Below are 13,458 nucleotides of genomic sequence, written 5' to 3'. Positions count from 1 at the left end.
CCCGGAGTTGGCAGCTGTTCATCGATTTAACAAAAACTGAACGTCAGCAGTAAGGGGGGAAAGGGAAAAAGGGGGTGGGGGGTTGGGGAGGAAAATAGGAGGCATAGTAATGTTAAATAAGGACAGGGAATTTAGTATACGGGTAATTGGGGATAGGGCGGGAGAAGTGGGGTACGTGGTTTATTGTGTGTTGTTATTTTAGGGGGCATTTTGTGCGTCGACCCGCGCGGTTGTTTTAGAAATGTCAATATGTTAAATTGTGAAAATTACAAATGCTTCAATAAAATATATATTTTTTAAAAGGCGAATGGAATTTTCGCATTTATTGCACAACGACTGGAGTATAAAAGTCGAGAAGTGTTGCAATTGTATAGGGTGTTGATGAGGCCACATCTGGAGTATTGTGTTCTTATTTGAGGAAGGATGTGGTGGCAATGAAGGCAGTTCAGAGGAGGTTCACCAGATTGATTCTGGGAATGAAAGGGCTGGCGTATGAGGAGAGATTGAACAGTTTGGGCTTCTCACTGGAGTGCAGAAGAATAAGAGGGATCTGATCGAGGTATGTAAAATACTTTTGGTGAAATAAGTGAAGACCAAATGTTCCCACTTATGGGGCAATCTAGAACAAGAGACCACAGATATGGGTTGAGAGGTGGTTTAAAACTTGAGATGAGGAGGAGCTACTTCTCGCAGAAGGTGGTGATATTGTGGAACTCGCTGCCCCATAGTGCGATGGTGTCTGAATCATTAAATTCAAGGAGGAGATAGATATATTTCTGACTAAAATGGGTTAAAGGGATATGGGGAACAGGTAGGGAGGTGGATCTGAGACCAGGAAGAGATCAGTCATTATCTGATTAAATGGCAGAGAACGCTCGAAGGGCTGAATTGCCTACTTCTGCTCCAAATTCCTATGAAAAGCTTTAATTCGCCAAACTTAAGATCAAGAAATCGTAGATATCTCTGACGTTTTTGTTTACCCAGATGGACCCCGTGTTTGTTGAAGGATTATTTTTTCTTGCTATATCTGAATGAGTGAGGGGAAGCTTTTGCCTCTGCAATGAGTCAAGTGTATCATCTGGTTTCATTGGGCAGTGTGTCTTGCGTTCGTGCTTATCAAAACTTTTTGTGCAATACTCCACACACAAAGTAAATACTCAACACGCAAGAACATACATTTAAACTTATGAGGTTTACTTTTTGAAGATTCAGACCAAAGCTAGTTCTGATCCCTGTAACATCCTCAGCTCATTTCAGATTTTGAGTTCACATAAAGCTTTTGATCTCCATCTGTTTGTCGAAAGGAACTCTACCATTTAATTTTTTAAAAAGCTGCTTTCAACCAGTGAGACAGTTACTGATTCCAGTCTTTGTGGTCTTGTCTATTACAGGAATAAAACGTGAATGAATTAACATCTATACCTTCTGTTTTTGGATGAGTTAATTGTTACAGTTTATAATGTTTTAGGTTACATGGCTACCCTGTAACACTCTTTAAAGCCATGTTTTATTGTATTTTAAGACATGAATTGAATTGATTGTGGTCCTAGGGCATGTTTCGAGGGGATCTCAAATAGAACTTTGAGTCTTTTTATTTTCTCTTCCAAAACAAAAATTAAAGTAATGGCAGCGAGGGTTCTATTCCATTCTTTGCTGTATATTTTACAATGTCCTACAATAAAATGGCAAAGAATCAAATCTATCAGCAATCTCAGCTCTGGGCATTGTGGATCTCAGATAATAGCAGCTCTGATTCCGTTACAGCACACTCTGCCATGTAGACCCAATGTGTCCAACAATAATTTTAATTTGATAGCTCTGGTCTACCTGATTTGAAAGTGTGACTACAAAAGGCAATTTAATTGAAGTTTATCCAAACAAATTAATAATTCTAATCCTTCATATGTCTAGTTTACAGGGAATAGTCTGTCCAATTAACTGATTGATTGTTCAAATCGTCCATAGACCCGAGCAGAGCCAAAGCGGAAATTTCTAGTTGCTGGAAAGGCTAAGGCTAAAGGATACAAAGATTAAGATGTATTAGGCAAATATGAAGGGAAAGGAAACCCAGGGAACAGGTGCAGATATGTCAGTGAAGGACAGCAGCCCCTGGACCCAGGTCCCTTGTTTGATTGTTGTTGAAGCGGAGCTGATGTTGAATGGTTTTGAGGGTGGCTGTGTTTGTCAGTCTGCATGTGATCATCATTTTCAGGTCAGAAAGGGGTCAGAGATTTAATTGAGGCTGAATGGTTCTGTCATTGACTTTGCCTGGTAGCAGTAAGTTTATTACAGATTCCTATTCGGAGGCAGATGGCAATGTGGAATTCGAAACACAAAATGATCAGCCATGATCTTATTGAATGGTAAAGCAAACTTGAGGGACTGAATGGCCTAATTCTCCTATTTTGTATGTTTGCATGTAGGTAGATGACACAGCCTGGCACCTGGCTACGTGGTGACCCAGTTCCGATCCAAGGCAGAGATCCCATGCAGCAATACAGAAAGCATTATCTAATGCCTGTTGGGTCCTTCTGAATAACTGAGTTGTTCAGTCCTCCACACACATTTGTACCAATGGGCCTCCTTTTACAACCTTGCCTCCATAAAGGAAAAGACATGGGAGATGTTACATGGTCACATCTGTATCATGATCTCATGGCCATTGGAATACTTAATAATAATAATCTTTATTGTCACAGGTAGGCTTACATTAAATCTCCAATGAAGTTACGGTGAAAAGCCCCAAGTCGCCACACTCCGGCGCATGCTCTGGTACATGGAGGGAGAATTCACAATGTCCAATTCAGCTAACAAGCACATCTTTTGGGACTTGTGGGAGGAAACCAGAGCAAATCCACGCAGACACTGGGAGAACATGCACATTCCGCACAGTGACCCAAGCCAGGAATTGAATCCGGGGCCCTGGTGCGGTGAAGCCACGGTGCTAACCATTGTGCTACCATGATACCCACTTTGGTGAGGAAGTGCCCTGTTGGATAGAATCATAGTCAGATCTGATTTTTCACTATTGAACCTCAGGAAGTATATATTGCCCTTGGAAGGGGGTACCACACCTATTCACAAAAATTATACTATGATTTAAAGGATGACCTTAACAGGTTGCATAAACCTGGCTTGTATTTCCTTCAAGATTGAGGGGTGAACTAATTTGAGTTTTTAAAAAACTGTTAAAGGGATTCAATTTGATAGATACAGGAAAAACGCTTTCTCTGCTGGGAGTGCTCAACACAAATTAAAACTAGAGCTAAATTTTTTATGAATGAATTGTGGAAGCATCTTTTCACACACACGGTAGTGGGAATCTGGAACTGTGGGTGTTGAGTAAATTGAATTTTTCTGGCCTGAGATCTAAACGTTTTGTTCGGTATAGAAATCCAACACACAATTTGCTAAGGCGAGTAAGTGAAGTTCAGGCACAGGCCAGTCATGATCTCACTGAATGGTTTAACCGGCTCTAGGGGAATGAACGACTGCCTCCTAGTTCGATGTTGTTTGAACACTATTGTAAAGTTCTTGACTGTTCCAGGCAGTAGTCCACATGAAACCTGGCAGAATAATTTTCATTTCATGTAGAGTAGCCTGGATCAATTTACTTTTTAAAAGAAAAAATTACTCCGTTAGGCAGTCTTTTATTGTTAAATAGGAACACATTATCATTGGACAAATTGTCTCATCCATAGTACAAACAGTGCAGTGTCAGCATAGGTACGGTTAGGGCAGACAATACTTTATATCCCGAGATGTGAGTAAATTGTAGTCTTAAAATTCTCTGCCAATCACCCATTATTCTATGAAGATCAATTTAAAACAAAGTTTCAGTTTGGGTCCATGTTTGCACAGCCAACAAGTTGAATGAAACTTCATATGCATGAAATAAGGAATATCTCAAAATCGCCTTTGGCCGAGACTCCCATTAGATGAGTAGTTTTCTACAATAGTGACTTTCATCCATAGTTGCTTATACTGGGGCATCTACATCAGCGTAACTTGGACATGCCTTTTAGCATCATAAGGCTGAAGCAGCAGATGATTTAAGATGTTGGCAGCCAGATGTACTATAAATATTTCAGTATCTCTGGCTTCACATCTTTCTAAGAACTATGCAGCAGCTTCATGTCTAGTTGGAACAAAAGCTTTTTTTTCTCCACAGACCTCTTGGTTTTCCTTCCATGTGTCATGTTCAAACAATGTCCATTTTCAATTACAATTCTTGTGCCGAATCTTTGGATTCAATTGTAAAGCACAGCAGATCAAATAAATCAGGACTCTGCAGTTTCAGTATCTGTGTTCTAGTGTTATCTGTGGATTGGGACACATTGACCGAACAGAAGTTATATTAGACCCTACTGCTGTAAAATGTAATGGGTTTTTGATTTCATTACAATTTTATTCCAGACCTCAACTAGTGCCACTCTGTCTACTAGGTGATGGACAAGAACTGCCTGGACTGTTTCTGTGAAACAGCACCTGATGTCCACTCAGTGTTGTCCCATCCCCTACTGCTTCGCTCAAAGACACAGTGGTGATTGGGACCTGAGAACCTGGGGATATGCAGGCCTGAACCTATTGTCTATGTTCCCATGATGCTGCTGGGAGTCCAGCTGCTGTGCAATCCAAACCTGCCAATGGTTCCATTTCATGGATAGTCCAAAAGTAATTGACAGATTAGCATGTTGTGGTCGACAATGAAGTTATAAGCTCATTTGAACGAACTATACTTAGCATGTGCTTTCTGTTTAAAATCTAAACCATACACCCTCCAAGGAAGTGAGAGAATATGGATGTTTTTGATCTCTAAATCAATTCTAAACCATATTCATTCTTAGTTTTGAACATAATTTTCCTTGCCATTTCCTAGCTTCAGCCTGTTAAACCAAATCTCATTTTAGCATGGTGAGGGTATGGACAACTACTTTTCTTTGCACTGTTTCTGTGAGAATCAAGAGGTTTGACTGATCAGCACCAAGACTGGCATAATTCTGCAGTTTCAGTTCTTTGAGTAGCTGCAATCCTGTAGTAAGTAGGTAATGAGTTTGTGGATGATCGCTTCTTCCCTGCTTCTCTCTCAGCTGCCATTTGCGAATTGGCTTTAACCTGGCAGAACAGCTTTTGAAATGCTCCCTAGTCCGCTTCTCCCCACATGCACTGACACATTGAAAAAAGCATCCATCTTACTGTTTTTGTCCTCAGAAACCCGCTTAGCAATTGCATCCGTCTTCCCATAGTAATAAAACGTCCATTTCCTCTGGCTGCTTTTGTAGATAGAAGGCAATGCAAGGCAGCAGTTTTCCCATGCATGTACTAATCCAGCCTGTTTAGTTCTTGTTTATACAGATTCTTGCTAAGTTTTGTATTTGTAATATCATGCACTGTTCTTCTGTCCTGGTCGCTGCCCCTTGGATAGGCTGACATCTGCTCTCCGTACGACATCCTGCAGTCGGACGTCCAGAACATTCAAAAGACAGTTGGCGCACTGCTGGCACGCAGGGAGAAAGTCCAACAGCCAACACCAGCCTTTCTTACTTGGGATCTATTTGGCTTTTGCCTTTTCCACGCTTGCTTTTTAGTGTTGCTATTTATTACATACAACTGGAGTTCATTGATATAGAACATTGCATGTGCAGATATCCTTGCACTGTGTGTATAATATGATTCCAGGTATTTGTATTCTTATTCATGCCCACTCTTTTCTTTGCTATTGTTACACTACCTCGTTTACCAAGTAGCACAGTGTCCCTGAAAAGCGACCTGCGCAGTTTCCTGGATCCCTCATTGATTAATCCAGTTTGCTGCTAGGTTCTCCTAAGATCCGTTAAGTAGTGCCAGGGTTTACAAATCTACTTTACTCATGTGGCCTGTTGCTAACACCCACTTTGAGGGCTGCTGTGAAGTCTAAAGAAGCATAACATGTAATACCTTTAATATATCTGAGAGATATATGTGCTTCTTGCTGTGAATTACTCTGCACATTTGGCAGCATAAAAACTAAATGGTCAGTTATACCCTCGACAATTCTGTCACTCCCCACAGCATTTGGATAGGTCTACATTGCAAATAGCATTGAAGAAATAGTGTACCAGTTCTGTTTTGCCCTTCCAGGAAGAACATGTCTCCTTATGACGTTGAATTATTGACTTGCAGTGCCATCTGGTGGTAAGATGCAGTCTGATCCCATGACTTGTTTCTTCATCTCTTAAAAAAACACTTCAAGAGATCTCGGATGGCAGGTTGCGATGCTGCTCATATATTCTCCCTACTGGCTCGTATGTTTATACCTACCTTCCAGTTGGAAATGGATTAAATGTAAAGAGAATCTTATGCCAGGCAGAAAGTGTTTTGGTTAAAATACACTGAGGAGATTTATTGTGTAAAAGACTGAGTAAAATCTTACTTATTTTCCCACAAGTAAACTAAAGCACAAAGTGTGCAGGTGATGTTAAGTACAGTTTATTCTGAATAAAATACACAGAGCAACAAGCTGCCACTTGTACCAAGCTGGTCAGAACATTCCTTGCAGGTATCCCACCATATGATCTTGTGCAGCAAATAGCTGGACAATTGTTTTGAGCTATAGATTAATATTATGCAACACACAATCTGAATCTGATCGTAGGTAAGTGATTCGTTTTGGTTAGAGTCACCTTGATGCAAAGTGAATCTGATCTTGTGCAAATGCAGCTCAGGATCTTTGTATTTCTTAATAACACAAGGCTTTGTGTTTGTTATTTGAGCTGCTCGTTTAGGGATGGCCAACAGTGCTGTCCTTGCCAGCGATTCCACATCACATGAACAAATAAAAAAAAATGATATGACCTGATTAGGAGCATTTATTGATTGGATTCTGCTAGCTTCCAGTTCCAGTTTACCTCTGGCGCTGCGGATATATTACTTATTTTCAAGTAGTTTCCACATGGTGACCTACCCACAGTAGTAACACATTTCATCTCAAAGTATTGGTGTGCTTGGAGGTTGGTGGAACGAATGACCTGCTAAGTGGTTCAGTCTCCGCAACTCCACTTGATAATCACAGAGCCAACCCAGGTTTCTGAGGGTGCCACAGCAGCGTGTATATTTTCTTTACATAGACGTTTGTGGCTTGTACCATTTCTATAGCAGTCATTAGTAACACTCTTTACCTTTTTATGCTACCTTTCCTTAGGAAAAGTTATGTCTGCCCCATCATATACTAGAAGGAAAAGGGTTGATGAAAGTAAGTATGACCATTCAAGCACTGCTAGACTGGGCCATAACCAAATCCCCGTTATTTTCGTGAATCCAGAGTTTCACTGCTGCCGGCCGTCAGAGCTCCCAACCAGTGCCACCACCTGAAGGCCCAGTGTGGGGACAAGACATACAAGAAAAAGGACACTTTTCATCAGCTGACAGGTGGAACAATTTCTGTCCATTAAGACACTAGCATTATTTGTTTTCAAAATATAATGGAAAGCTACATACGTTAAGAGTATTTAATCATTATGTTAACTTTGCAGATATTTACAGCTTTGTGGCAGTGAGGCAAAGCAAGGGTTTTAATTATGTTTTTATAAAGAAACCTCCCTTTTGGTGTGTGATTTGTTTAGTTGCTATATCCCAATGGCTTTTAAGACTCAATGTGAGAAAGTTTAGAACATTTTCTTAAGTTATTTATATTATTTATTCAGGAGATGTTTTACTCATCCATTTGGATGAAGTTGTAAATTTAACAGACTTACAGCTAAATCTGCTTTTTAAAGATGATAGGAGCAATTTTATTGTACTGCAACAATTTGTGCATTTTAGTTTATGCTTCGTTTCACCTGTTAAGTGATCCTTAGGCTTCCTGAAATGTGCTGGTGATTTTTATTGATGTGAAATAATTTACTGACAGTGATGAGAAAGTCACTAATCTGAAGCAGCGTATCTGGATTGCGTCTCAGGGTGGTCACTGCAACACCATAAAATTACCAGTGAAGAATTCAGTACAGTTTACAAAGAGTCTCTCTCAATTGATGATTGGCATCTTCCATGTGCTTCATTCTGTTAATACATTCCAGATTATGTATCCCTGGTTCTTTTAGATTCGTTAGTTGTTTTGAGTTAAAACCAGTTTGATTTAGATTCTCGAAAGGGATATGGAAAATGAAGAGAGTAATTTCTATGACACACAGATCAGATTGGTGGTTTTGGTCAAACAGATGTCCTCAAATAGCAAATGCCGGAAAATCAGTGTATTTTGTTGCTCTCATTTGTGATTGACCTGGCTTGATTTACTCACTTGAAATGTTTACATAAATAAGCCATTTTACACCATGGTAAGATAAATATTAGCATACTTAATATTCTAATAATACCAAAAATTCAGCTTCTGTATTGTTAAAAAACCTATGGTTCTAGGTATGAGGTGAGTCTCTAGAATTTACGTTTAGTTCCTTAACGTTGTGCTGCAATGCACAAGTCAGTGTAATTTGACCAATCTCGCATTCCCAGTGTATCTGATGGTGGGTGAAGTATATAACTGCATTATGTGCTGCTTGGACCTTAGTTTGTGCTGACAAGCCAGCAAGTGCCAACTAGTGACTTATTAGCCAAATCTAATAGTTATAACCAAATCACATTAATATCCTGTTGCCTGGAATGGGGACCACTACAAACCATAATAGTGCCCAGGGAGTCATGACCTAGCCATATTGCCGCCAAAAGATGTCAAGTCACAGGGACTTTGTGTCAGTGTTTTGAAAGTGACTTAAAATTGTTTTATACTCAAAAGGTGCAGCAAAGGCAAATACACTACAAATAACATTTGTTAAACTCACACACTGCTTAAAGATAACGTGCTGTCCATGGCTAACACATTGATTAGGTTTATTAATTGGAAGTGGATCAGATTTCAACGCAAAAGGATTGGCAGGAGCTTATGACAAAATTAGTAAGTTAAATAAGCACCATTTCAAAACTGAACTATTTTTTAAGCAAGAAACTTTTTTTTCTGTAAAGTACCAGCTGCCAGAAACAGTGACTGATTTGATTGTTAAATAAAAGGGAAGTAGCAGAGGGTGTTAGAGAACTGTACAGGTACATGTTAAGCTACAGGAGCCAGGGAACTTGCCCTTGTACAATCTCTGCCTGATCATGAAGAGAAACAAATTGCAGGGCTCTGGAGAAAAGGGGTGTGGGACTTGCTGAGTAGCTCTTACAGAGAGCCAACATGGAGATGATGGGCTAAATGGCCTCCTGTGTAGTAACCATTCTATGTCAAAAGAGTGAACACATGGTGTCAGAACCAAAACTCTGATTCTTTCGAAATACTTTTTGTTTTGTTTTTCCATCTGAACATTTCTGAAAAATGTTTAGAAAGGAGATAAAAGTCCAACATTTTTGTTCCGATCAAGACATTAGAGAAGCACATACAACCAGAATATATTTTATATTTATATATAGGATTTTGAAAGATAAATTATATTCGTATCAGATACGTGTACTTCATACGATTGTTTTACTGTAAATTTTTGTTATTTCTATCATCTTTTGAGACATATCAATGCCGAAAGCTGTGGGATTGTGCTGTCAGGGCAATGTGTCACAGGAGGGAACAGGAGTTCAGTGTACTGAGCATCATTACATAGGAAGAACATGATTGATTTTCAAACATCAAGTCTAGTCAGGAAAAGAAAATTATTGAACTTCTGTTTTGTGACACTGTAAACCTGTTGTCAGACAAACAATGGAATGAGACAACCTGAAAGCAAGAATAACACGGTAGTTACTTTATTTGTCTTGGAGATTGGTTCTGGTAATAATGATGGATTGTGGAAGATTTAACTTTTTGTTGGAGGGATGCAGTGAAAAGCTGTGATGGAGGTCTGGGCTGCAGGGAGAAGGATGTGGTAGTGAAGAGCAGGTTAGAGCTACAAATAATAAAGTAGGGGGCTGCAGGGATCGGGTTGGAGCTGTGGTAAGTGTGGCAGGTCTGTAAGGTGCTGTAAGAGTGGGGTGGGCTGGTAAGCAGAACAGGGCTGTTGGGAACTGGAGGGAGGACAGGGAGCAATGGAGAGTAAGCAGGGAGCTTTTGAGAGTGGGGCAGGGTCACAAAGTGTGGTAAGATATGAATCTGGTAATAGAAATTAACTTGATTAATTCCAATTATGTCTGCCAACTTTACGCAAAAGTAGCCAACCACTGTGGATTTTGGATTATCTTCATTCTTCTCAGATATTTAATAATTTTTTTAAAAATCTATTATTGTTGAATTAAATAGTTCGTGTAAGAGGACCAAAACCATGTTGGGTGTGTAGGTATCGAATAAAATGAATCAGTCACTATGGAAGGATTATTTTTCAGTAAACTCAGTTGTATAGTATTGTAACAGTAACTACAACTCTACTTTACGTGAGGTCTTTGAGCTCAGTTGGATTGTGGGTTTTGTGACATGATAAATCTCTTCCCAGTGGGATATGAATCCCTGCTTTGCACAGGGGCGGTGTGGTCCAGATCAAGCATTTTATTTGCAGATAATAAATTGGCTAGATATTGTAATGGGAGATTGGGGTGGTTAACTGGATATAAATGAGATTGGCATGCTGCAAATAGAAGGATATCCAGCAACATTCTATGAATTATCCCAAAGTATGAAATCAGAAAACAACCTTATGATCCCAGATCAAGCAAGTACAAACGTTTAAAAACAGTGAAAGCTTGAGGAACATTTGTGAGTTAGTCATGTCATTTAAATCTGAGATGTTATCAAGCTTAAGATTTATGTGTTCATTATTATCACAAGTATTTTAAAATATGCAGAAAGTCATGTATTTATAAAAACAGTGCACAGCCAGAATGGGAATGGTGTTCCAACATTTATTTCAAGTATTCGCTAATGAGACGATTTTTGTATTCATGGAATAAAATTCCCGATTCCAAGGCCAGCCATGAGCAAGAATTGTTTACTATTGATTTTGGCATGTTTAAAACTAAAATGCAGCACTGCAGTGGGACTATGCACTTAATTGGATATTTATTACCTGATAGAATAGAGGATGGAAAGAGAAACTTGTTTAAAATGTATGGCTATTTTATACTACAGAAATACAAAGCCTAATCGAAGCACAATTGGTAGATGAGGACAATTCCTGACTATCTCATCCTAAGAGGTGACAAGTGCTGTGAAAATGCAATTTGCAGAAAGTGATGTATTTAAATGTATATAGATGACCACAGTGCTTTTTTTATTTACAGAGTTTGAGTATTTGCTGTTGGAATGGCATATTGTGTAACCAATCAGGTTTTCATTGTTCACAGCTGGCTTTCAGCATGTATTATATTAAAAAAAAAAGAGTATTGTTCTATCTTTTAATATTTTGTAAAATTGCTGTTTCTATCAAGTCATCGAATTCTGGAGCATCCAGTTCTACATGTATAGCCAAAAGATCTTCTGGCATCTGTATATAATTTGCGCAATATATTTTGCATGTATGGCCTGATAAAAGCCATTGTATATAATGTATATTATGTAGAAATCACTTTTATTGTAACATCAATAATAAAGCCATGTTATTTACAATGTTTGGCCTTCTAGTATATATTTTTTTGATTGTCAAGATGCAATAAATGGCTCATCAGGACTGAGAGGCATAGTTTGCACTGATATAGTAACTGGTCATGCTGGACTGTGGTACCCCACACGCCTGCAGTGCAAGGAAATCCAAGTACATGAAGTAACTAATATTTCTTTAGCGGTGTCAAGGAAGTTTGAGAAAGGTTTTGTCTTATCACATGGCTTCAGTGATGTCATTTTGTGGGTGGCGCTGAGCTGTGGCTGAGGTTTGTTTTACTTTCGCTTTCAGTTCTGACTGCTGTGACGTACAGACAGAGAGAATAGGTTTTTTGCCTGTCTCTCTCTCACTTTTAATTTTAAAGAGTTGTTCCAGAAAAGAACATTTATGTTACCAAAGCAGGTAGCTATAATCAAAGATAGTTTGTTTTCTGGAAGGCATTTAAACCTGCTGCTGAAACGGGGGTCAGAATTTCAGGGAAAGCCAGTCTTTTCAAGTGAGAATTAAGAATGCTGGGCCACGTTTTTGAATTGGAACAGTTGAGGGGGAATTCATTAAGGGTTATACATAGATTACTGTAGCCGTGGGGTGTCCTTTATGTTTGTAATTGATAAAAATACTTGCTGTTTGTTTATATATAAATGTTAATAAGTTCTTAGAATAAAGTTTGTTTGATTAAAGTGTCTGGGAAGACTGTCTAATCACACCTGAAGGGGAGGCTCTTGTGCTCATCCTAGCCAAATTCAACATAAAGGTGTTGTAGGTCAGGTGGACGTCATCATATACTTTGGACTTTCTAAACCCTGACTGGTGACAACTTTGTAAAACATAGCACTGTTGCTTCATAGGGTCCCAGGTTCGATTCCTGCTTTGGTCACTGTCTGTCCGGAATCTGCACGTTCTCCTCACACAAGTTCCGAAAGACGTGTTGTTAGGTAATTTGTGTACCTGAACAGGCGCCGGAGTGTCAAGTGCTATTTCTGGATCGCCATACCAGCCCTATCCCTGACCAAGGACCAAATTTAAAAAAAATAATAATTTAGAGTACCCAATAATTTTTTTCCAATTAAGGGGCAATTTAGCATGGCCAATTTGGATTGTGGGGGTGAATCCCACGCAGACATGGGGAGAATGTGCAAATTCCACATGGACAGGAATCGAACCCAGTTCCTCAGTGGTGCATGCAGCATAACCACTGTGCCACTGCCCAAGGACCACATTTGAAATAACTAGCCTAAGGGTATGAATGTCTCCTGGAGCAATGTGTCCAGGCAACTTGCCAGCTCCCCTCACAATGCCTGAAGCTCAGACTGCTCATCAACTCTAAGAGCCAGATACTACAGATGTGATTGTTGTGCACCATACAAGTGTGTCCACCATCTCCCACATGCTGCCATTGCCATTTTTACTGTGTTTTATTTAAGAACTGAGGTTTTGAGATATAACTAGCAAAGCTTACATCACCCCCAATTACCAGAAAACTACTGTCCCCGTTTGTAGAGGAAAATAATCTTAAAACTCACAAACCACTCATCTACCCTTTCAGCTCTCAGGACCTGCTGTTGTTCTCCAGCTCCTTCTGTCGGATCATTCCTTTTTTGTAAAAGATCAGAGCAGCACCTTCTCCTTTTCTGCATCAAATTCTCAGGCTATCACTCAGTCATGAGGCTTAACCTATTGGCCTGAGTCTTGAAGTAGAAAGGACGTCTTTACAAATCTCATTCCAAATCCAATGAAGTGAGGAACTTGGTGAGGTGGAGGCAGGAGACACTTGCAACTTGTAACATTCCTGATCCTTAAGTCATGTGTTTGTGATCCAAGTGAGTAAAGTTGATCATGCTTACTACCAATTTTCTAACTGCTGCTGACAAAATAGCAGTAACATGACACTTGCTCTTCTAGGAACAGAGCT

At 39.5% G+C, this 13,458-nt stretch overlaps 1 protein-coding gene across 7 annotated transcripts in view; it reads left to right on the top strand.

The window, feature by feature from the left end:
* The window catches only part of lrch1 (leucine-rich repeats and calponin homology (CH) domain containing 1), a 247,196-nt gene extending 235,642 nt beyond the window's left edge, over positions 1-11,554 (top strand). For 5 of the 7 annotated variants that reach the window (XR_011948726.1, XR_011948724.1, XR_011948723.1 and 2 more), the window contains 2 exons: positions 5,426-5,679; positions 7,181-11,554. Coding sequence is in view for 2 of the 7 variants with exons in the window: in XM_072514278.1 (XP_072370379.1) it covers positions 7,181-7,294 (114 nt within the window). In the remaining 5 variants the exon portion in view is untranslated. The remainder of the gene's footprint in view (positions 1-5,425; positions 5,680-7,180) is intronic. The other 2 variants (XM_072514278.1, XM_072514275.1) reach the window with 1 other exon arrangement.
* Positions 11,555-13,458: the final 1,904 nt, after the last annotated feature.

Source organism: Scyliorhinus torazame, chromosome 8 (assembly GCF_047496885.1).
Source record: "Scyliorhinus torazame isolate Kashiwa2021f chromosome 8, sScyTor2.1, whole genome shotgun sequence".
In the NCBI taxonomy this organism is placed as follows: Eukaryota; Metazoa; Chordata; class Chondrichthyes; order Carcharhiniformes; family Scyliorhinidae; genus Scyliorhinus; species Scyliorhinus torazame.
The sequence above is the reverse complement of the archived record's forward strand: the minus strand, read 5'-3'. Positions and strand labels throughout refer to the sequence as shown.